A 27344-nucleotide genomic window follows, 5' to 3' on the forward strand; every position below is an offset into this window, starting at 1 on the left:
TATACACAATAAAACTATCTACATAAAATATAAAACTATTTAAAACGGTATAATAGGTATAAAAATATTTTATTTTGTCTTTTGTTTTTATTTTATTTTAGTTTACTATTAATTGTACAGTAAAAATCATCATTTTTCAGTATCATATTTATTTTAAAGTAAAAAATTTGATGTTGATTGGTTGGAAAATAAGGCTAAACAGTACAAATACAATAACACAATCGCCTATCTGATGATCCAGCTAAAGTGATGTGATGCAACAGCTGTTGAGCAATAAAAAAGATGTAGATGACTTGTTTTAGCATAATTTGAGTATCATGATTTTACTATGTTTCCTGACTCATAAACATAAATCAAACACGGGCTGCATATAGTATGATCTTGAACAACTTTAACTTTGCCCACTCTAACATTGCTGGCTATTAATCCCCTCTTTATCCTAAAAGGGTAAAAACATCTTTAATGTTAGATGATTTGTAAGAATACTGGGGTTATATACATTTGCCACCTATATATGTTACAAAAAACATTTAAAATAGTTTGCTCTCTCTTTTGGTCAAACCCTAAATCATAAAGTTAATTACACATAATTTTTAAGAGCTGGCTGTATCAATGGTAATCTTGATCTTAGCCCGATAAGGACAATCTTAAACCTTGTGCACTTTTACGACCTTATTCGTAGAATAATGGGAGAAATCTAATTTTAAAGATATACTGTAGTCTAATTAATACGCATCCAAAAACTTTTTAGTTTTTTCAATATCTTTATAGGTTATACAGAAAAAATCTCAAACTTTTTTTATTTTATAATTTAAATATTCAAAACGTATACTCTTTTAAAAACAAACTATAAAGCATTTGTATGTGTATAATTTTATCTTTAAACGAAACACCTCCTGTAATGCTACAATAAAAACCAAAGGCTTAAAAGTGCATGAGGTTTAACATTGTTCTTATGGGGAAAAACTCAAGGTCGTTTTATTGCAGCTGACTCAGAACACCTCCAACAAACATAGTGATACACACAAAAGTCAAGGCAAAGTTAATAACTGAACATATGTACATAATATACCAAGGACAAAATAAACACAAACACAATAACACAACACAATACAGATGCACCACATCAAGTAAGTTGATACTAAGTAGGAAATTAAATCATTGAACATATTCAGAAGGTAGTGCAGCTAAACCAATGACAGATAAAAGAAAGGATGGTGTGGGTGTGTGGGGTAGACAGATTTGGCTTTACTTTTCCAAATGTTATATGACAAATTTCTTAATTTTTATAGCTTGAATAAGCTTCCTAATTAATTCTGTTTTCTATATACTGATACCTAAAGTTGCCTGACTTCTGCCAATATCATGTTCTAAGTCTCAATTAGTTATAAAATTTAAAAAATTCTCTTCATATGTATGTTGGTTTCATTCCACTTCATGTGGACGTGGACATATTACATGAAGAAAAATTGTATTGGAATTCTATCTCTGTGGATAGATGAACGAAAGTAGAAATACTAACTATGGAATGACAAATTCATTTATTTTAGTATCTCTGAGCCAAAATGGTGTAAGTTAATGTATCTTTACCAAATTTTTAGTTGGAATTAGATTGAAGACAGAGCTTTTTGATCACATTCTATTAAAATTTATTAGGTAAAATGGGCCATACAGGAGATCCGATTGTGTGAGTTGAATAAAGCCAAGGAGGCACTCATGAGTGGGCACTCCAACCAAGCTGAGAGCCTAATCGTCAATGTGGGTTGTCTTGATTTTTATTGTAATTTTGAAATTTTTTACCACAAAATGGAAATACACATTTTACAATAATTTTACTTTATCAACATACACTCTTTTAACAAAAACTGATTTAATAGTTTGTATAAGTTTTAACACTAATTTACAAAAGGAAAATAACAACAAAATTTATTTTGGTTGGTTATTTAGTAAATAACTTTGGCCAAAACTGCTGGGAAAAATTATTTTTTAAAACTTTAAACTATAATAATAATAAGTCTTTATTTGTCATATGGATAGTTATGATAATTGTTAACTGTATTGGTTTAGGGTAATGATAGTAACTACATACCTGAGTAGTGTTATTAGGAAGAATACAAAAGACAAAGGTACATAGATGGTAAGGAATAGGAGAGATGGGTTATGTTTTGCTACCTGTGACAAACAAATTGATAGTAAAAATAACTATAATTAGAAAAATATATTTCTTAATAATAATACTGAAACATAACAACTACCTTAGCATCATCCCAATAATGTGAACGGGCGGGGTAGCCGACTATCCTCTCAGGGAATGCCCTCCAAACTTCAAATGCGAAGTCAACCTCGTCCGTGGACAACAGTGCGTCTTCGTCAAGTGATAGAATGGCTGCTGTCTCCAGGAGGGGGTGGGGGGAAAACCTATGAGAGAGGCCAGGCTCGAAAGCCTCCTGTAAAATGTGGAAGGAAACTGTGAGGGGAAGTGGTGGCCATCGGGATATGGACGGTGGGGGCTTGTCTCCTCCCCATACCACGATTATCTACGAGAGAAAACACAAACACATTTTAGAGAATCATCTAGAGTTATACAGAATGCATCTTTACTATTATTCCTATTTAAAGCTATTATCCAGATTTTTGTAGACCAATAGCAAGGATTTTATGTATGAGTGTCCACCTTCACAGACATGATTTTTATTGATCATTGGCTATTTTGGCTTTTTTAAATTGATTTAGAGATTCAGAAATAGATTTCTGGCCAGGAAGAGGAAGAAATGTTTATGTTGTAAAATTAAACCTAAACCTAAATGACTTTACGAAAAAGGATAAACTATAATTTTAACATACATTGGTAATTGTATTTCCTTAAATGTAACTACTCGCTTGATTAAATGTAACCCTTTCATCAGTACATATATTTACTGATAAATACAGGAAATGATTCAGAAAGCCATACCTTTAATATTTCTATAAATAAAGTGTTTTAAAATTGTGTTCTTGTCTACTTTGAGTATGTAATTTTTATAAAAACACAATAACCAGGAAACAAAGCCGTAAGTTTTTGTGCTTACAATAAATTATGAAAAAGTACAATGAATTGCACTTCGTAGAAGGAAGCAGTACATACATTTTCTTAACCTATGAAATACATGCACATAAAAACTGTTGGCTAATTCTAAACTTCTACAACCGAGGATCTCCTTTCCCATGTAAACAAATTATTGTGAATAGAAACATTCTGCTATTATTGCTAGTAATAGTCACATGATGTGGTTGCCATGTTCAAAATAGTTATTCTTATGATTACAACGGTCTACAATAATTTTTGATAATAATTTCTATATAAAAATAAAACAATGTTGAACTGAAAGCTGGTATGAATGAAGTCACAAGATAAGCAACTCTCTGTGCATGGACACTACACAGAAAAGAAGCTATATAGTGTATACTTCAGATGTACATAATAACATTTATTTTATTAACAATAGAGACTGTTTTATTGATAGTTTTTCATATTTTTGATGCTACTTTCAATGGCTCAATTAAAATTAGAAATATAACACCCAACAATGTTTATATAACTAACAGAAAAAACCTTTTCAATATTTTAAAATTAATTTTATTTACATTACAAAATTAACTATATGACTTATTTATCTATAGAATAAAAAAAGAAACTTGTATTTTCATCTTTTGTGTGCAAAGAGAAGAAGCTTTACTACACTAATGTGTAAAAAGTAGTAAAATTTTAACCCTTTGTTAAAACCCTAAGTAAACATTTTTTCAAGCTCTTTGCCAAAATGGTATGTCTTCAGAGCAGGCAACCAATTATTTTACCTACCTGTGCCACAATACTAATTTGTGGTTGCTTTAGAAAAAAAATCTATTCATATTTCTATTAATGTTCTAAAATTGGTTCAGATTACAGATTTAAGATCAAAATGTGAAAAGGTGATCATAAATATTTACATAAATATTAAATCCCATCATTGGCAAGACATAGTAGAAATTGTTAAATCAGTATAATATTAGAGCCAGAGTTAAGCAAAAGTTCATACTAAGAGTATTATAACACTAACCCGTGTGCAGTACTGGCTGCTGGCAACACTGCGTACCAAGCGGTACAGCATGGATGCGGGTGTGACAGGTGAGTTGAGTTGTGAGTAGATGACAGCGGTGAACTCTGCGGACGGAGGATGGGAGCTGTAGAAGGGGAAATCCTGCCAGCAGTCGGAGAACTGAGGAAACGTTAGAAGAGCTCCAGGGGCATTGTTCCACACCACACCGTCTCGCAGCTTCTGCTGGGGCAACCGCTCCCGAATAATCTGCAAAAAATAAAAATTACTGAGTTTTTCACAAACAACAAATATTTAAACCATGAGCGGAAACTAACAATACCAACTTAATCATTTCATATGGTAATATTGTCCAAATATATTACATCACTCGCTGAGTGGTCATGTGTTAATGAAGAGATAAGGAAAACCAATGAATCCTGAAGAAACTCTGTGAGAAGTATCGTAATGTGACATTAGTTGAAGCCAGTAAAGCAAATAAACACTTGCATACTAGACATTGTTTACACCTTAGTGTTAGTGTTAGTGGTAAAAGGTAACTGGCTCATGAGATAATGCAAGCAGTAAGACACAATCCAGATAAGTGAACCACATCATCTCTAAGTTTAGATACAAGTGACCATCAGTGTCGTACTGAATCACCAATGTTTGCAGTCAGCCCAAACAAATCAAGCCAACAACTCAGGAAACTCACATCCCCAGATCCAAGTCGCCACTGATGACAACACAGTAAACTTCATGGGATTTAATATCTTTCATTAGAATATCCAGTCAATTAAAAATAAACTATACATGTTAAATATTTGAATAAATGAACTTAATATAATTATCGATATAATAACAATTAATGAAAATTGGCTTTTTGAAGAGGAATTACTTTTATATCCTTCACTAGGTTTTAATTTAGGCAGTAGTTATTGCAGAAAACATCCCTTATAAGAGGAGGAAGCAGTGTATATGCCAGGGTAGGGATGGAACTTCAGATAATTAGCTTGGAAAACTATTGCCTTCCTCTTGTGTTTGAAGCTTCAGCAAATTTACTAAAAAAGGAAAATTTCTGAATTGTAACTATTTATTGTACAACTGATTCCGATGTTTAAATTTTCTTCTGTTTACTAGATACACTTTTACAATTTTTATCAAAAACATACAAAGAAACCATAATTTTGTCAGGAGATTTTAACATAAATATAATTTTAAAAAATCATTTGAAAAGGAGTGCTTTCTTAATTTATTACGCACTTACAATATGTACTGCTTGAACTTGGAAAAAACAAGAAGAGAGGCAAGTTTAGACAACATTATTACTAATTTAAGTGCAGGTAAACTTAAATGTAGAGTAGAAGAACATCACCTGTCTGACCATGCTGGTATCTTAGCTAGCTTATATAAATTTAATTTGACAAACATACAAAACTAATAACAATAAGAATGATGACACCTATCACCACTGATAGTTTTATTAAACTACTTCTTGAAGTAGATTGGACTAGGCTTAAGTTTTTTTATAGAGTTGACGAGGCATTTTCTTATTTTATTAATTTATTAACTAGTTTATGTGAAGAAACATGTTATTTAAAAGAAGTTAGGGCTAAAAATCCAAAAAGCCCAAATATTCAATGGATTACGCCAAAACTTAAGAATTTTAGAAGGTTTGTTTTAGTTTGTTATGACAATATAAAAAATAGTAAAGGTACAGAAAGAGAAATGTTGGCTAAATCTGTTATAAGGAAGCTAGAAAACAGTATAAAACCTTGATGAAGGAAGAAAAGCTTTTGGTAAATGAAGATTACATTAAGATGTCTAAAAATAAATGTAAAGCCGCATGGAATATTATCAAAGCTGAAAAAATATATGAAGTTGAAAAAAATATTGATTCTAATGTTTTGAATGAATATTTTATAAATGTATTGCTTGATACAAATAAAACACAAGTACCTGCTGATTTTAATGTAGCTCTTAACTTAGTAAATAATTATGTAAATAGTTGTACTCCCAAGAAATACGTTACATTGGAAAATGATTGTTGTTGAAGATGTCCTAAAGTGTGTTTCAGAATTAAATATATCTGGTAGTGAAGATTACTAAGGTTTTTCGAATAAGATTACTAAACAGATTATCAGTGTCACAGCTGAACCACTAATTTATCAATTTAATCTAATGTCAATTGAAGGCACATTTCTTCAATGTTTAAAAAATAGCAAAAGCTGTTCCTATCTATAAGAAGGGTGATAAAACACCTTCCAGTTACGTCCCATACCTTTAATATTTATTTTTAGCAAAATATTTGAATACTGTATTAAAAACCAATTACAAACCTTTTTCATGCTAAATGGTCTCTTATGTAAAGAGCAGTTTGGGTTTTTTCCAGAATTGAATACTACAAAAGCTGTTTTTAATATATAACAACATCACCTGCAACCTTAATAGATTTGTTTAAAGTCTTTGACAGCATACCTCATTAGGTACTTATAAGTAAACTTTATTGCTATGATGTGCAAGGTAGTGAGTTAAATTTGTTAGTGCCTTATCTGATAAAATAGAAAACAAATGGTTGTTCAGGGTTCTATTAATCTATTACAAAAACCATTCAAATCGGTGTGCCACAAGGCTAGATTTTAGGTCCTTTTTTATTTATCACTGCAGTTTATGATTTTGCTATTAATTTACCCTGTATGTCAGTTTTGTTTGCTGATGATACTACTCTTCTAAATTACTATAGTACACTTAATGGTTTAATAGAACAAGAAAATGCAATGAAGATAGCAACTGAGTGGTTTCAGGCTAACAGGCTTGTTGTAAATAATAAAAAAACAGAAAATATAATTTTTTCAACGGACAACATTATTTACTAATGTTTTAAGCCTGTTAAACTACTAGGAATCTTCTTGGACAGTAGACTAAACTGGGAAAGCCATATATAGAGTCTTTATAATTAGTAAGAGTAATTTTCCTATTGCATAAATTGAAACTCTGCGTCACTGAATAAATGGTAATAACCTTTTACTACACCTTTTTCCATTCTCTCTTGTCTATGAAATTACTTTATGGGGAAATAGTTGCCATTCAAATAGAGTGTTTGTCTAGAAAAAAAAAGCAATAAGAATTATAAAAAATCTGAAAGAAAGGGAATCTTGTATGCAATATCATGACATTGCCCTGTTTGTGTGTGTGTGTGTGTGTGTGTGTGTGTATATATATATATATATATATATATATATATATATATATATATATATATTATTGTTTGCTGGATGTGAAAGCAAATCTACAAAATTATACTGTAAGATAAACCATACACACTTATAAAACTAGAAAAAGTACATGGTAGAGCTGCCAAGGACCAGGCTTGAAAAAACAAAAGGTAGTTAAATCTATATGAAAATTAAACTATCTAATAAATTACCAAAAGGAGGATGGATTGTAAATATAAATAGGTTTAAAACAGTTGCAAGCAAATGGCTTAAAGAAAAGGCATTTTACTCTGTGAATGAATATTTAGCCTGTGATATTAGTTCCTTAAGTTTTTAATTTTATCTTGCCAAGTTTTAAGTTTAAACTTTTGTTAAATATTTATATTGTTACATTTTTCATTGAATTTTAATTGTATATGTTCTTTGTATTTCTTTTTCAATTTGTGTTTTTGATTTTTCATTTAACATACAATGCTTTAATTATTACTTAAATAATGTCCTATGACCACTCTCTATGTATACAAGTTAAGAGTATAAAACGACTTAAAATGATCCAAAGATTAATTTAAGGAAAGTTTGCTGCTTTTCTTTAGATTTCTTTTTTACTAAGTGACCTAGACCCTTGTACTCTATATTACTTTCATCTCATAACAAAGTAAATTAAATTCTAAGAAAATATTCATATGATATTGGTAATTAATTAGTTTAAGATAAACTTATTAATAGGCTACTTCATGCTGTTGCAATTCATTACAGAACTTTTCATAATAAAAAACAATATTATTGCTGCCACTGATAACTTTTATCGTCTGCAATGAAACACAGCAGCGAGTTCAAAGTTCAATTAATCATGGTCAGTTTATTCCAATTTATGGGTAACTAACCAATCATCCCAAAGAAACTGGCTTTAGCTGGTTATGTATTATAAAAAACACAATCGAGTAAAAATTTATGTTTATTTTAAAAAACCTACATTTATATTAAAAGCATAAAAATGTATTCTTGATCACCAACAGAATTTTAATAGATAATAGGATTCTGGAAATTTGCCATAGTTATATATTACAAAATATATACCACTATGTTTCAAGGCTTGAAATCTATCCTCTTTGTTAGGTAATTAGAAAATGTACATGTACTCAAAAGCTACATGTGACAAAAGACAGCCATTACAAAAGAAATAAAAAAAGAGTAAGAAACTAAATGAACACTATTCTCCTGACGGCAAGATGATTTTAAACAATGGTATGTTAAACGTGTAAGATTTTCAGAAATTCAGAAACTCTATCACTTAGAAACATAATAAGATATAAATATTTGAAAGCATATAAAGATGTTTATAAAAATATGAAGAGAATCACTGAGAGAATCTTTGTTATCTATTGTATATAAAGTATATATTATATATATATATATATATATATATATATATATATATATATATATATTACGCGAAGCTGTTTCCTCCACAGTTCAAAATAAGAATTGCTTTAAAAATGCAATAGATCAATTGTTACTAACACTTGAACTATAGATTAAACATCATTTCACTAGGAAAAGAATTCATAATTGATTAAGGGAATTGATTAGAAAAAATGGTCCTTTTGAGACAGCTAAATTTAATCCAGCTGATTTTTCATATGTAACAGAAGTTTGCTTCTGAACCTTTTACTCACTGAGAAGTACAGTATAGCATCAGCCTTTATTATGCCAAACAAAATAATACATAATATACAAAATATTGTAATTTGATTGACAAAAATAAAAAATTAAGGCAGTATGTAACTGGATCAGCCTCCTGATGACGTAGGCCAGCTGCTTGTTCAGAGGACAACATGGACAGATTCGGAATATGGGTTAACAAACATAAATGTTTTTTTTTACTACATGAAGGTGCATATTAGACCTAAATTGTTTGTTGATTGAACTATCAAAATTAATGAATCAATTGATAATTGATACATATGTGATTTCTTAATAGTATTATGGATTAGTGATTTAACATGTGAAACTAGTTGATGGCATTCATTTATTTAAATAAGATTCAAATCAAGGCCAGCTACAGATCCTATAATCTTTATAATTGCATAAATGTTTGAATGTTCAATATATCAGCTTATTTCAATTTCAAAAGTGTTCTTAAATAATTTTCTTACAGAAATATCTTGTCATGCCCTAGAGGGAACTGGTTCTTTTACAAAGCTGCAGTTAAATACAAAAATAAACTGTATTTGATTGTATATAATTTGAAGAATGGTTTCAATAATTTTTATCTGCACTATAGGACAGATGGGAATAAAGATAAAATACTCAATGGAACCATAGCCCAGTGACTTTAACCAAATCTATTATAAACTTTAAATTATATTTTTTAATCTAATCAAACCCAAAACTTCACTGTACACGTGTATTGTGCATTACAAAATCAGACCCATAACACTGCAACTGCAACATAAAATAGTCCCCCTTGATACATCGAACCTGATAAGAAAATTATACACTCGACATATCAAGTAATTCGAAATGCCAAGGTTTAATTTATCGAGAGTTATTTCAGCAAATTTCAATAAACAAAGGTTACTGTGAATGAAGGTGTAGAGTCTAAATCAAATAAATATTTCATTAATAACCCTAAGTATAGTTATAAATGTTCTCATTATTCAATCTCAGTACTGATTAAAAATTTAATTAACTCATTAAAGTTTGTCACTGATGTATGTTTTATAGATATCGTACAAAAATGAAATAACTGTATTTTCAAGACACGATTTAAATTTTAACTCTTTGAGAGCCACAGTAACAATTTTTCGTTGCTGTTTAACTGTGCAGAAAATGCCAGGTGACGATCCATCGTTGCCGATTGTTACTGTAAATTTAAATTATCTGTTTTACGTCCCATATTGTTTAAAAACATATTTCATTTCACAATAGAAATACACTATTTTTATTCAAGTGGAGAAGGCTGCCATGGTGCGTAGTTTCCTAATCACATATGAAAATAAATTGCATGACTCTGTATGCCAGTATATAGGCCTAGTGTATATATATATTTTGGAGGGAAAAAATATATAGATTACATATTGGACTACATATTAATCAGAGATCCCAAATGGTATATATGCAGTGTGGAGAAGGCTGCCATGATGTGTAGTTTCTCCAACATGTATGCAAAATATCGTGTGACTTTTTATGCATGTATATGGATGTATATACTTTTTGGAAAAATAAAAATAAGTATGAAGACTACATAATACGTTGTTTACTGACTTTGTTTTAGTGTGGTGTAGACTACCGGTATGGCTAGTGCAAAAATGCTTTTTTTAATTATGTACATAATTTAAAAAATTTTTATTAAAGTATTGTATTCCTAGAACACATTTTACAATTTTTTTTCCATTTATAATATTATAACAAATGAAAAGAAATTTGTTCCCACATTGTAATTTTTTGTATTTATTTGTTAAAACAACATCAAAAGTAAAAAAAGAATACTTGTATATTTTTCAATTTATAAGTGCTACAAGTAAATATATTTTCTGTTGTTTTTTTGGTTGTGTGTTATTTTCTTGTTTTACATTTCAGTACAAACATTTTGATACCATTTCCCCGAAAATACCATTAAAATATCATTTTGCACATGAAGCTCTGCAATACAGCTAAATAAATATTGCCTGGCATTTCTCCCATATGACTTACAGCATTGTTGTCAGGTGAATCTCTTTGTCTCTCAATTTTTCCTCTGTGACATTCAAAGGGTTAAATGCAATATGAATTTCCAAATTGTTTCCAGAAGTATTAAATATGTTACAGGTACAATTTTGTCGCAGCACTATGTTAACCACTGGATAACTTACTCACCATCATCTTTGAACTCGGCAAACCTTTCACTCTTTTTAATGATGGTGCTCCAGAACTTCATATTTAACCTTTTTTTTAATGGTATTCAACATTCCAAACTTTTTGGATATTGAATACCATTTTCAACTGATTTTTTATCTCTTTTATGAACCCATACTAACAAAAAATAATTATATTGAGTTTTTCACTATATGTAAGTGTTTTGATTTCCTGCACTTAACCTTTCCAGCGTTATTGACGCGGATCCGCGGAGGGCCACTACAAGCTCAAAACGTCATTGCCGTGGATCCGCGTTTTTGCATTCTTTATTTTCTTACTGCTATGTTAGTTGAATATTTTGCTGCTAGATGGTTCTAGTAGTCATGCGACATACAGACGGGTTGCCCCGCCTCGAATTCTGTTACAATGGGAGTGGCAGTTGCTACTAATTGGCCAAACACTGTCTAGCGGGCGTGGCCCCGCGCCTTTCACAAAGTCATTGACGGGAGCTCCCGTCAAGGCATCTAGCCAGTTAGTTAGTGGGAAGCGTCCGGTACACGCATATGTATTTTGGTTATCGCTAATTTTCTGTTGTTTCCTATTCTTTTTAAAGTAAATTATTCATATTATATACAGCAGTTTCCAGTGTTTTTTACAATTATTCGTGTGAATGGCGAAACCAGACGATTCGGAATTTGAAGATTCGGTAATTTTGAGCAATTACTTGGTCAACCCCAAACTTTTTCATATTTTACTACGGTCATAAGGATGTTATCAGAAAGCAAGAAACATAATTCAAGCCCCGCAAGGCTGTCCTACAGGTTGCCGAGCGATAAGAAGGTTCAAAGTCCACGCGATAACAGTGGCTTGCGGGAGCCGCGCGGAATGTCAGTTGTGACAGCCCGCCACCAAATAAACACTCTTTGTCTACTTTTGTATTTTTCTAATTTTATTGGTTTGTAATATAGTATATGTTTATCTATAAAACTGTGTTTAATTTCCATACTTACTGAATAAATAAAAAAATATTGGTGACAACTACACTGCTATTCTACGATATTCTCAAAAGTTAAAAATTAGCGTAGGAAATCTAAAAAGGGTTAAACAAATTTTATTCACCGTTAAATAACTCTATTTTGACATACAGAAACGAAAAAAAATTTAACTTTACACATTAGAAATTAAAAAAAATTGTAACTTTATCAAAGATCAGGTCTAATTTTTCATGACGCTTAAAGGGTTAATATTGTAAGATAAATGAATGTTAAAGTCTTTTTGGATATATTGGCATTATTTAAATCCTGTAATAGTTATGTATAATATTTATCATTTTGAATTTTATTTGATTGTTAGACTAGTTTACAGTTATATTGAAAGTACACCTGTTTGTTTATGAATTACAGATGACTTATAGTGAAGTTATACTAAACCATAATATGAACAAAACAATAGCATAATATGTATTGTACACTTAAAATTTGTATAACAAATTTTCAGCCAATCCCGCTCAAGATAAAAAGTTATGGAAATATAAACCTACATTATATGGAGAATATATTTATGCACAATTACATAAAGAAAAAACAGTATTAAAGAACAAAATATTAGTGATTGTCTCTTGTTTACTGTCTATTATGATATCTGTGCATAGACACAGCAGAGGTACAGTGAATATAGACATAAAATGTACAAACTTCCAGATATTAATTAAACCAAAATGTTTTCTTTCTTTGGTTATTCTCATAAAACTTTCTGTGACAAATTTCTGACAAATCAGAAGTCACTACCAATGGTTGATGGTAATAATAATACTTATGGTTTAGTGTACATGCAATGTTATTCTAAAAAATGTTAATATTTCTATACATTGCAGATTTTTAAATTTTTATAATAATACAAGACAGTATTAATATTAATTAAATAATAGTAAATATTACCTCTAATGTAGTGAAAACTATTTTCTCTATTGAAGAAAAGTATTGTTCCCATAGAATCTGAGTTTGCTGACGAAGTGCAAAAACTTTGGTGGCAGAAATTGACCGAACTATTTCAGGCACCTGAGAAACAGACAAGAGAAATTAGCTGGTAAACTAAATTAGTAAAAGGAGTTACATTTACATTTACTTACAATGAATCAATGTCTTGTTTAGGATTTCAGGAAAAGATTAAAACCATTAAACAAAGAATTATATACACACAATGCAATGTGAATGGTGCAGCATCATATTCTTGCATTCAGAAATCTTAGTGGTTTTTACTTCATACTTGCAACTAATTCACCTCTATGAATGATTATACATAATACATTATAATTCATTAATAAATAAAATGGTTTAAAAGTTAAAGCCGTTATGGTTTAAATTGTTTTATTTGAAACTTTTGGCAAATGGAAAACTTTATATATTTTTATTTTATTGGACCTTAGACATAACTGTGGACAAACAAGTGTACACCCTGTTGCACAAGTCAAAGAGCTCTGCAGTAAATGGTCTGGGGATCAAATGATAACTTTTTGTTGTTATCTACAAAAGCAATCAAACTGATCACTTATTGACCCAAGTTCTTGACAAGTCAGAGTTGAATCACATTGTCAATAAGTGGAACAAACAATAGGGAGCAAGGACAAAAACATGTCCGGAATTGAGAAAATTTTATGTCAACTTGTTTCTTCTTTTGAGTTTGGTTCACATTGTTAACAAGCATTCATGATCATTTAACAGTTCAGAATGACATACGTATCTACTAAAGAATCAAATACTTTAGATTTCAATAACAACCCAGGTCTACCAACCAAATTAAGATAAATTATGGTTTTAGTTGATAAATTCATATAGTATATAACTGTGTATAAATGAATAGTTTACGTAGTCTGATGCCAACTAACTTGTAATAGAAGGCGCTCGTCTGCCCAAATGACGGCCTTGCTCCAGTCAATGGCCTGATCAAATGGTAAAGCCCAACTGTTGGATAGCAGTACCGGTATACAACCAGCCTGCAGCGCCTCCAAGAACCGGAACGAACCAAGCCTCCGTCCCCGTGGTACCAGGCAGAATGTAGAGTTCTGGAGCAGCAACTCGTAGTCAAACCTATCATAACATACATATATAATGATCATCTATGAACGGTAAAGCCCAATTGTTAAATGATAGTGCCAGCATACAATTAGTCAGTAGTGTCTCCAGAAACCGAATCGAACCATCCTCCGTCCCCGTGGTACCAGGCAGATCATTGAGTTCTGGAGCAGCAACTCCAAGTCAAACCTGTCATAACATACATATGTAATGATCATCTCTGAAGGGTAAAGCCCAAATGGCCAATGGTAGTGACTGCATAGTTGTTCAACTGTGCCTCCAAAAAACTTCTGTTAACATTTGAGATGGACAACAAGAAGTAGGAATTTGCAATCACACAAATAATCCTATACTCAAAAATTGTTAAAACATTTATAATTACAATGGCTGTAACAATAATTTTCACGCACTTATTGTTGTAGGTTTATTTTGCTCTAATGTTGGTTTTATTTTTAAATGAATAGAACACCAAAAGTTGTTTGTTCATATTTTATTTGTTTTAACTATCCATTTTAAGAAAAGATTATACACTGTTGAGGAGAATCTATATACAGTATTTCAGTCTTCTTATATAACATAACAAAAGGCAAAACTGTTAACTGTCCTCTAACTCATATTATACATAACCTATAATTCAGCTTATATACACTTGTATTAAATTATATATTTTCATAAGTTTAACATTTATTTTCATTAAGTTTATGAAATCATCCCTCAAAGCTGTTTACAGTAGGAGGACTAAACAATTCTCATTTTCAAATTTAATTTAAATTTGATTCAAATCTTTTATTGTAACACTCTATATTGTTATTGCTGTACATTTTCTTTTAATTAATTATTGTAATTTTACTGTTAAATAAAGCTATCTGTTTGTGGTTGCAAATAATCAATTGATAAAAATATCACATATATTCAATATCAGTAGATTGACTTGCACGAACCAAGCCAAAATACAGACCAAATATTCTTTAACAACAACTACTACATAATAAATGGGTAATGTTGGAATGTTCTGCTCCCCAGATATTTGTATTTAACACGTCTTAATTTTTTCTTCTTCTTTCAGGATGGACGATATGAATCTGTAGTTTGGAACCATTAAAATGTTCATTACCGTGATCCTTAGTGATTAAAATGATTTTTGTTACTTTTCACCCTGAAATTATACATAGCTGATGTGTCTTAATTTAATTAATAAAATGTACAAGTTTACTATAATAATCAATAATGGTTGTTATTGTTGAAAAATACATAATATTTCCGTTTTCTGAGAACAAATTTGTTACATTTATTAATAATATTTAGCTATAATATTTACCTAAATACTGGTTTAGCCTGAGCACTTTTAGGATAGAAATCAAAAGTTGTTTAATATACAATAATAAACCTTTTAAACGCTTTATATACTTTTATTATACAATGTATATTTCGAATTCAATGGATTCATCATCAGGTACTTGTGGGTTAAGTTAAAATTTACTTCATTTTCCCTACGAGTACGAGTACCTGAAGAATAATTCATTGAATTCAAAATGTACATTGTACAATAAAAGTATATAAAGTGTTAAAATGTTTATTATTTCAAACACTTTTTGAGGCTACATTTCTAACAAAAGTTGTTTGTTTGCCTTGCTCTTTGAGTACCAGCTGCTTAGTGCCACGGCCTTCCGAAAAGTGCCACAGTGAAATAGGCCTGTTTTGCAGGTTTTTTTTATTTAGAATCTTAATGTACATTGTATGTGTTTGTTGGGATAAATTTATAATTTTGTTGTTTTTTAGCAAATTAACTGTGATTTAATAATATGTAACCAAAAAATAATATACCGTATTACATAATTAGTAATCTTCTAATTTACAACAAATATTAAAAAATTTTGCTATTTATCTTTTCAATTTTCAGTTTGATAACATTTTAAGAAACATATTATATATATATATATATATATATATATATATATATATATATATATATATATATATATATAGAAAAATATTTTATGAGTGGAAACATATTTAACTTCATGACATATTTTAGGCAACACAATCAGTTGTTTATATGTTACATGGTTTCAATATCAAGACACTTAAGTTACAAAAAAGCACTGTCTGGTTTACCCAGCAGATAATCATAATCATAATTTTTATTGCCATTGATCACATTTTACATATAATGAAATAGGCATAGTCATGTATTAATAATAATAGACATAATAGATAAAATATGTTTAAAATTAGACACGTAAAATTTACAGTACAATTATACAATTGCGGTTTTACAACGTATGAGTTTAATTACTACTCTGGCACTATTTAGTTATTCAGAATTAAAATTCTACATCCACATCATGATTTAGAAAATCCTCTAGATTATAAAATGGATTTTGTTGTAACCAATGCAATACCTTACTCTTAAACACCCCAGTTGAGGCAGTCCAAGCTGTTACATCAAGTTTATTAAAGAAAACAATGCTGTTCACCATGTGAGATGAACCTGTTTTGGCCAGCCTGTGCTGGGGTATATCAAGCTTATCACGATTTCTAGTATTATATGAATGCAAATCCTGTCTAAATGTGAATGAGCGCAGATTAGTTTTTACATGTAATAATAGATGGAAGATGTATAGGTTTATAATTGTGAGAATTTTTAAACTAATAAAAAGTGGTTTACAATGTTCTAAGAATTCAGCTCTACAGATTGTTCGTAAAACCCTCTTTTGTATTATTAAAATATCTTTAACGTGAGAAGAATGACCCCAAAGTATTAATCCATAAGAAATATGAGACTGAAATAAACCAAAGTATGCTGTCCTCAAGTATTCAATAGAAACAACATCTCTTAGTTTCCAAAAAAGATAACTTACTCGCGAGAGCCTACTGCATAAGTTATTAATGTGATGGGACCAGTTTAGTTTAGAATCAATGGGAATACCGAGTAATTTTGCACATCTTGTAATTGGACATCTTGAGTGTTATTGGATAAGCTAAGAATAATATTTTAAGTTTTTTCTTGGTTACATAGCAATTTGTTAGAGGAAAACCATTTTAAAGCTTCATTTTCAGCTTGTTTCATTTTAGTGAGTAAATAAGGGAGGTTTTTATTACTTGCAAAAAGGGAAGTGTCGTCTGCGAAGACTACTGAACTAACATTCAAATTATTTGGTAGATCATTTATTATAATAGTAAAGAAAAAGGGGCCAAGTACTGAGCCTTGGGGGACACCCATTTTCACTGGTTTTACAGAAGCATTATTACCCCCAATTGAAACATATTGCTTTCTATTAGTTAAGTAAGACCGAATTAGATTAGATGATTCTTCTGAGACTCCATAAAATTTCAATTTCTCTATGATAATATTAAAGGGGACACAGACAAATGCTTTACTTAAATCCATCATCGAAAGGGCTACTGATTCTTTATTTTCAAAGGCATTAAGAGAGTGATTTACTACTTCCATGATCGCTTTTATAGTTGAGCGACCTTCCCGGAAACCAAATTGGGAATCAGATAGAAGATTGAATCGTTCAAATGGGATAGCTGTTTATGCATTAGTGACTCTAATATTTAAAAAAATATTGGAACAATGGATATGGGTCGATAATTTTGAGGCAATAGCCTATCGCCCTTCTTATAAACTGGAACAATTTTGGAGGTTTTAAGCAACTCAGGAAAGTAACCAAACTCGAAACATTTGCTAAGAATAAATGCCAATGGTTCTTTGATAATATGAATAGTTTTTTTTACTAAAAAATTTGAAATCCAATATAAATCCGTACTTTTGGAGTTGGAGAAATTTGATACAACATTTACTACCTGGTCCACAGTAACGGTTTTCCAATTAAAAGTGTTAGGAGGGACTGGATTATTTCTTAGAAGGTCAGAGAATAAAACGTTAGTGGATGGGATGCTGTTTGAAAGTTCAGAGACAGAATTAAGGAAAAAGTTGTTCAATTATGTTGGTTCGAGTGTAACTGTGTGTTGTGTACTGGAATTACTTTCTTGCTTGATGATATCCCAGGCGGCTTTACATTTATTAGGGGCTTTTTCTATATATCTTTCACATGCTCGTCTCTTGGCATGCTTTAAATTATTTCTATAATTTCCTTTATATTGACGGTAAAGGAAGACGGATATTACAAGATGGATATCAAGTCTTACCAGATCCCTACAAATTCCAGGGGTCAAGCCTATGACAATGTCAGTTCTCAGGCAATGCACTACAAAAAGTGGCCCAACAAACTCAACATTTGCATTGAATCAATCATGCCCACCATAGCTGTGTTATGTACTGATAGGATGTTGACACACAAAGCGTTAAAAATAATGGGAGCAAGATTTTTGCCCTAACTTGAAAATACACTAAAAACTGACAACAATTTCAAACAAAGATTTGTTCATAATTTACATGGTTATAATACTGTGTAAATTACTGTAATGCATAGCAATATATAACTGTATTTTTCAAAGTACTTCCATTCATTATGGCTATACACTGTAATTTAAATTACAGTTGCAGCTTAGGAGGAAGGATCTAATCTTGTATAGGTATACAAGATTAGATGAAAGTGAATTGTTTAAAGAGTAACTTAGATCCAGTGGAATTGTAGAGTAATTTTTAAACTGAGCAGGATAGAATAATAGACTGCTAAGATTTTCATTTTGCAGTTTATACATATGGAACTACAACAAACTGAATAGTAAATAATTTTTTTTTGTACAAAAAACTGGTGTCTTCTCAAAGAATCATCAAATTGATTACTATACAATTTGACCAAAATACAATTTGCAATATGTAATTTAACTAATTGAAATATATATAAACCACAACAGTTTGTTATAACTAGTTTGGATCCATGTATGTACAAGCCTCACATTAATTATCCTAGATTTTTTTAGAAAGGGTGTGCATATTCTAGTTTAAAATTGTATCAATATTTGTACTTAAAACTTTGTGGTGTTCAAGTATAATAATGAATTTTAATTCTGAATTACAAGTAAAATTCATCTGCCTATTAGAAGCTTGAAAAAGAATGATCACTGTTTTATTGAAAGATGGCTGTAGTAAAATGAACTTGAGTGTTACCCCATTAGTACATTCATGGGAGACATCTCATTTTAAAGATATAGTAAATGAATATCCAACAATAATAATATCCAGTTGTCTAGAAACCATTAAAACTTTGTGGCAATATTCAAAATAATATTGCAGCACCCGAAATTAATTCAATATTACTGTCAAGATTTTCTATAAACCCACAATCCATGAAGGGATGAACATCACGAATTCTATATGTTTATCCATACATATATCAATTCGCCAATAGCAATGTGTACTTTCGGCAACATTAACATATATAATATTGTACATGTTGGGTGTCTTAAAAGTTGAAGACCTGCTGTGATGACTCTCAATTACAGAAAACATTAATAGCTGGTATCATCAATAATACTGACAGCATATTTTAATACTGACAATATTATTAAACACGTAAGGTACTCTGCATGTTGCAATCCTGCTATGATTCAGTTGCAGACTACAACATTATTAGCTGGTGCCATCAATAAACTGAGTTATACTCATGGAGATTTAACCTAATCAACTCCCCAGATGTATTGTGCGTCATTGGTTATTTTCTGTTTATCACAATCTGGTTCATGTTACTTACAGTGTTAAACTACTTGGCCTATTTCACATTTGATACAGTACGCCCTTGATTTAGTCTGCATATAAAACATTACAGCCAAATAACTGATAGAAAAGGTTAACATTAATGCATACTAGTAAAAAAGGAGATATTTAATTTAAAATATGGTATAATTAAAATGCTTACACCAAAACATTGGACCTTGAGTTGACATTGAAACATATATATATTTTGTCTTAACATTTTCAACGATAATTAAACATTAACATGGTAGTTTAATTAATTATACAACAATTACTATACAATGCCATAAAGTTGGAAATATTCTAAAATTACATTTTACGTAATTCAGCTAATACAACTTTGGACATAACTTTATAACCTAGAAACTATGGATTAATGTGACTTGAATATTAGCATCTTCTCAGAGGGTATAATGTAAGAATCTGAGGCAATTTTTTAATTTAGGCATAAGTCAATCTGTATATTTTTAATGAGGTTAGATAACAACAAAGATAGACATTTAAACTTAAAAATCTTATTGGAAAAATTATAATAATTTAATGGTATGAAAGCTGGAAATTAAACATCATCATTAGTCTATGCAGCTCACAGATATCTAGAGGAAACAAAATGCACTGCATTTAGGAGTTATACTTCTAGACTCCTAAAACAGTAAAACTGCCTTAACTTTTAAATGCATTTTATTTTGTTGCCTCTAAATATCTGTGAGACGCATAGACTAATGATAACATTTAATTTCCATCTTGCAAACCATTAAAATAATTATATTGTTTCCATTCAGTTTTTTAAGTTGAAATGTCTATCTTTGTTCTTATCTAGCCTAGACCTCATTAAAAAGATACACAGCTTGACCTATGGCTAAATTTAAAAATTGCTTCAGGTCCCTGCATCATACCATTTGTTGTGATTATGATGTTTAAAAAATATGTAAAATACACAACATTTATGAAGAGAATTTCCGCATCTCACTCAATATCTTTCAATAAAACACTAATTGTTACGCATCTTTTTTTAGCTCTTAAGATTTTGAATTTATTCATGAATCTGAATTTTTGTGAAGTGTATGTAAATAAAGTGACCTATTTAATCTTCAATTTCTATAAACATTAAACTGTGTAAGTTTTTTCAACTATCCAAACTGTATTATTTTAATTAAATTTTTCGCTTCATCTAAACATTTCCGAACGTACACAATTTGCCCTCCATTTACATTCAAGATTTTTCACTAGTTCTTCATGGGCTGTTCCATGGGGGTTTTAAAAAATATCTTGGTCTTATTACAAAAAAAGTAGCTTCTTAATGTGATATAATAAAAATATTTTATAAATTTAATCACATAAATTATTGTTTTTTATTTAGACTTAATGGACACATTTATATACACACAGTATATATTACTCCTGTTAGTTCCTTTAGGATATGTTCCTTTGGATTAATACAAATATAAAATCCTCCATAATAATATCTCAAACAAAATGTTTTAGTTTAAAAAAAATATTTTTAGTGTAATTTTAACAAATGAACCCAGACTTTATTGAGACTTACTTTTATGTATCTTGATATTTTCTCTTATATTTCTGTTAATTTTTTTGTACAATTTGACATTATCATTTTAAACAACCAACTATTCTTTATATCAGTTAAAATATTTTTTCCAAATATTAATCCTTGCAAAAATTGAAAACTTCAATGTAAACCATGTGAGTTGTGAAGTTTTACATAACAATCACATACAGACAGACAGATGACAAACCTCAGGGTTCCCTAAAATAAATATTGCCACTAACATAACAAGATTTCATACTCTGTGCCATCATAATACTATATTATAACTTATACTGTGTAAATGGTAAAGTAAAAGTAAATGGTAGAAAGTAAATTTTAATGTAAAAATGCATATATACACAATGTTTAAATATTTTTATAAAAAGAATATCATATAAATTCAAAACAATACATTACCTTTAGTATTAACATTACTTTAAAATGTGTGATTCCATTTAAATGGTTTATGCAGTAAATAATAGTATGTGTACATCTCACTATAAGAAAACATTAATTACTAGAATTATATGTCTGTATACCAGCATATGTACGAGAGTTTTAAGGTTAACAAAGTCCGCAATTACAAGGTCAAAAAATACAAGACTGGGATGGTTTGTTCTAACGATGGCATCAGTTTATAATATCTTATGACTAAAATCTTGACCATTATTTCATACAAAAAATGCAATATATTACTAAATATCTGTATACTATTTAATTAGTATCTAATTAGTAACAAATCAGAACTAATTAGTAAAAAAATTAGAACTAATTAGTAAAAAATTAGAACTAATTAGTTCTTTTGTATCATAATTAGTAAACATTACAACACTCATAAGATGAAAAACAATTTGTAATCCTATATAACAATAACACTTTATATTAACATTAAAAACTTTCAGTTATATGATAATATGGCCAGTTGAGGGTTTTGAATCTATTTGAAATTGAGGAACAAACAGGTCTTTAAGGAACCGAACTTTCAACTTGAAGGAAGTTAGCCGTTCAGAAAATGAATTTGTAGTTTGGACACGTGTGCTGTCTGAATATACTTTTGTTTACTTTAGAAAGCCAACTTTTGGTGAGCTAAGTCTGAATCATATTGTGTTATTATCTACACAACTCAGTCCTTTAGTTACTAACAACTATTTATATAAATATGATTTTGACGTTTGCAAAGTTTTATGATTTTATTTTCTCTAGTCTGCAAAGTTGTTGCCGTTAAATGATTTTCCACAGAATTATAAATATGAAGTTAGCATTCTCAAATAGTTTCAAACATCATCTCTATGTAACCATACTTTTATTAAAACCTGTAAAATGTTTGAGTTTGAAATTTTCTTAACAGCAATTGTAATATATTTTAATAATATATTTATACATTTTAAGGATGGGATTCTAATTCTATGCATTTTTAAGAGGCACACAAATGCTAGCAAACGTAATAAACAAAATGTATAAAGCTTAATATAATGACTGAAATTACTGTTACAAATGTATGGTTCCCATTAAAAATGTCTAGTACTATATTTCCAGATAAATTAAAAAAAATACAATTTTACATATACAACAAATCCAGTCCTTTAGTTACCAATATTTAACTATTTGTACAAATATGATTTTGACATTTGCAAAGTATTACGATTTTAGTTTCTGTAGTCTGCAAAGTCGTTGCCATTAAACGATTTCCCCCAAAATTGTAAATATAAAGTTAGCATTCTTATATAGTTTCAAACATCATCTCTATGTAACCATACTTTTATTAAAACCTGTAAAATTGTTGAGTTTCAATGTTTCTTATACAATTAACAAATTAATTGCATGAAAATATCCGCTTCTGAGTAACTATGCAGTTATATATTAATATCCAACAACCTTATATCATATTTCCTATAACAATAAAACTGAAATGATTTTAGGCTGATTGATATGATAGTTTATATAACAATTTAAAATGTTACAGTTTTAAAAAGAAATGCAATTGAATTAAATTAATAATAAATAAGTAACCCTCAAAGTTATTTAAATTGTTATTGCTAACATGTTTTCCAAACAGTGAAGAAAGCTAATGTGAAAGCTCCGACAGGCCTCTGCAACTGTGCAGATTCATGCATGTTTATGCATACACTACTGACGTGATTAGTGACAGGCCATATCTTACTTAACCTGGAGTCAAGGTGTTTTCAGCAGAAACGTTTGTCATTTACATAATGTTCCATTGCCAAGACCACAACAGAGAGCCATCATCAGGTCCTGTGACCTTCAAATCCACTTGTCATCTTGCGCATGCTGATTGCTTTTATCACTGCCATGACACACATATGTCCTTACTGCGCTTCTTGGCAGTCAGTCCATTGCAATCTTCTCTATTGCACATTTCATTTAAAAAAATTATGTTTACGCCACTGTGAAATGAAAATACGAAAATCACAATAAAAGTTTTGTTGTAAAAGAGAATTCAATTCAATCATCAGTAAACTTATGATGATTTTAATATATTTACGCATTTTAAGGATGGGATTCTAATTCTATGCATTTTAAGAGGCACACGAATGCTAGAAATGTTTTACAAAACGTAACATACAAAATTTACGAAGCTTAATATAACTTTTTTAACTGATAAAATATGAGTTATATTACATTCAATTACAAAATACGCAGTGAAACAAACATATAAGTTGAAATTAGCTTTATACATCCTATACTATGTTTAGAACAACTCCAATTACTGTAACAAATGTATAGTTCCCATTAAAAATGACAAGTACTATAATTCCAGATAAATAAAAAAAAGAAATACTAACACTTTTCGTAAGAAATAAAAAATATAGAAGACATTGCATACAATTATTCCTTTTAGACTCCTCTATAATTACAGTCTTTGAACGTATGGTACAAGAAAATTCTATTTAAGTAACATTGCGGATACAAAGCCTTTTGTTGGTTACAAAATAAATAACTAGTGAACTATATAATAAGTATGGTTCAAAATTAATCAAAAGTTGGAGACCGAATAGAATAAAAAAACTTCTCTCAAACATTTAACAGCATTTACAGTTTTAAAAACCCTATAATAAGTTAATAGAAAGGCATAATTACTATGAGAATTGGTTGGTGATCATCATAAATTCTTCAATGTTTATAGATAATTTGCAGATTCAACTGATAAAAATCGTAAAAAACCGTAAATGTACAAAAATGTAATATAACATTTACAATATAAAAAAAGGCAGTATGACTAAATCAATTTCAAATTCATGATACAAACAATTTCTATTTTATTACTGCAAAAATCTTTACCTGATGTAAAAACTAATAACATTGAGTAAAAAGTAAACTCCACATTTAACTGAAATATATCCTTCACGTGAAATCGAAGAAAGTATATTGTAAGATTGTTTTACAAATATGTAAAATTATTTTTCAGGTAATTGATTTTATTTTTAGAAAAATTAGTAAACGGTCGTACCTATCTGGAGTTAGTTAGTAAAACAATTATACAAACATTTGTAATACAGTAATAAATATATTGTAAGATAACTCTGAATCCCCCTACAATCCATAAATCAACACAAAATAAAATATGATCACTGAAAGTTATTACTGTACTTCCATACAATAATTTTATTACTCATACAGTATTTTCTTCAAAACAAAACAGATTTTTAAAGGTTGCATTTCGTTAAAATAACAAGAAATTGTTGGCTTAACACTTTCAAAATAGTTTCTGAGTTACTACAAACCCGTTGTAGTAAAAATAATTGTTTGGGTAGTTGTATCTTTCTATAGCTAGCATACAATAACAGTTTGAGAGTTTTAAATATAGTTTATGAGTTTCAAACAAGCAAAGTTGCCCTCAGAGCGAGGTACAACCACCTAAAAGATTTTTGCTAAGATTCTAAAAACTCATATACTAATGATAATTTACCCATTACCCACTCAATTGTCATAGGATGAATTTTACCACAGATGTTCATAAGATAGAAAATGGAATTTATGCCATAGCCTGTTGATCGTCCAGGTCTGCCATCATGTTAGAAATTTTTAACAGTGATACTTGTAACTGTTGGTGATTTACGTATATGTATATTAATATGTACTTCATTCCTTGAATAATTTACTTGTTTACACATTTTATTTTTGTTTTAATCATAGCGTCTGATTTTTACTATTTTACCTCTTTATTAAGATCTTGAAAATGAGGTGAGACAGGATGGAGTTACTGCTAAAATACTTTTACCTCTCTCCCCAAAATGGATATTTGTAGGGGTAAGTAAAGGCTTTTGACTCCATCATATGATACCTCATTTTAAAGGTTTCTGTAAAAAAAAGAAGAATGTTGAAAATAACAGATACCTAATTCCATCCAATATAATGTCCAATTGAATTTATAAGTTATATCCTTGTTCAAACAGTATCCATTTTGGAAAGTGTGGTCAAAAATGAGAGTTTTGGCGTAATTAGTTGTATTTCATCAAGACCTTTAAAATGACCTTAAATGAAAGAAAAAGTATTTTCCGGACATTTATTATTGTTCAGTGATACAAAAATTAACTGACTTTTTGTTTCACAAACAATTTCAAATGTCTGGAAAAATTCTGCTTCCTTTACAACCCTTCATTGTTAAAAACAAACTTCAAACCCATCACAAACATACATAAGTGATTATATTACATATTCTGAGAGCAGATTTTATAATTATCAACCGATCAAACTCTGAAGTGGTAGAGGGCTTTTGGGATACCACATGTTTTTACTTACATTACATGTAATATATGAATCATATATAGCACATCGATTCTAAAGTATCTAGCTACAAAAACTAAGCAAAATTCGACAACAAATATTAAAAAAGTAAAATTGATTAACAGCGTTTATTAAAATATTTAAATCGTTATAAATTATAATAACTGACATAATGGGGTATTAACTATGTTAGATTATAGCAAAGTTTCCAACAATGTCCAGGAACCATAGACAAGCTTCAGAAATTCCAGCAATGATATCTAGAGCCTAGCTTAAGAAATGGATTTGATGTGACATTTATTTAGATGACTCATTCCAAAAACCTGCATCAGCTTAAAGTATTATGAAATATCTCGATTAATTTCCCAACAAAACATACATAGCTTTTGAGATAAATAGTAAATAATTGGAAAAGGTGTGTACTGCTAACTGCTTGCCATATAGTTAATTATTTTATTGGTACTGCCTAATAATATTTACTAATCATTTGTTTATTTATTATTTATTGGAAATGTTAATACTAACAAGTATTTAAGCATTAGAGGCTGAAAATAGCACAAGGAGATTTATGTTCTTGCATTATCTCTGCTGGTAATATACAACGTTGATTTTCCATGAATCTTATCTACGGTAGTCTTGACACTCTAATCATATATATCACTCCCAAACTATGACAGAACACCGTTCTTCAGAAACCTTTAAATTATGGCCAGTATAATTCTTGAGATACAATATTATAGTTCTATGCTTACAACACAGACTAGTGTATTGACTAAAACTAAAGCTAAATGTGTTTTATATGATATTATTAAATACATATACAGTGGAGTCATGCCCAAGGTCACAAATATTTGATGTAAATAAAGGTAATTACTGTTAAAAATTAACAAAACTTTTCAACCTAAAATACTATTCATAATTATTAAACATTGCATAATTTTAACTACAGTACATTAGTACAATAGATGACAGTACTGAGTTAAAAGTGATTGTATTATAAGGTTTAATATACATATTGAAAAAGTTTAAAAGGGCCTATTTAAGAGGAGTTAATCGTTTAATATGTGAAGAAGTACTGGCCACCTAATTATGCAGGTGAAAATTTCTAACTAAAGCTATTAATGACTTCAAAAGTATCATTTTTAGAGGAGTTGAACATTTGATCAAGCCTTATAACTTATTTGTGATCTTTTATTAAAGTAAACTATTAGA

At 29.6% G+C, this 27344-nt stretch overlaps 1 protein-coding gene across 1 annotated transcript in view; it reads right to left on the reverse strand.

Moving 5' to 3' along the window:
• LOC124362624 (exostosin-1) overlaps nucleotides 1–27344 on the reverse strand; it is a 63230-nt gene that overhangs the window by 11530 nt on the left and 24356 nt on the right. The window contains exons 3-6 of the mRNA XM_046817284.1: nucleotides 13989–14190; nucleotides 13042–13161; nucleotides 4077–4322; nucleotides 2256–2537 (exon numbers count right to left, since the gene is read on the reverse strand). Coding sequence (XP_046673240.1) covers nucleotides 2256–2537; nucleotides 4077–4322; nucleotides 13042–13161; nucleotides 13989–14190 — 850 coding nt within the window. The remainder of the gene's footprint in view (nucleotides 1–2255; nucleotides 2538–4076; nucleotides 4323–13041; nucleotides 13162–13988; nucleotides 14191–27344) is intronic.

Source organism: Homalodisca vitripennis, chromosome 5 (genome assembly GCF_021130785.1).
Source record: "Homalodisca vitripennis isolate AUS2020 chromosome 5, UT_GWSS_2.1, whole genome shotgun sequence".
NCBI classification, from domain to species: domain Eukaryota; kingdom Metazoa; phylum Arthropoda; class Insecta; order Hemiptera; family Cicadellidae; genus Homalodisca; species Homalodisca vitripennis.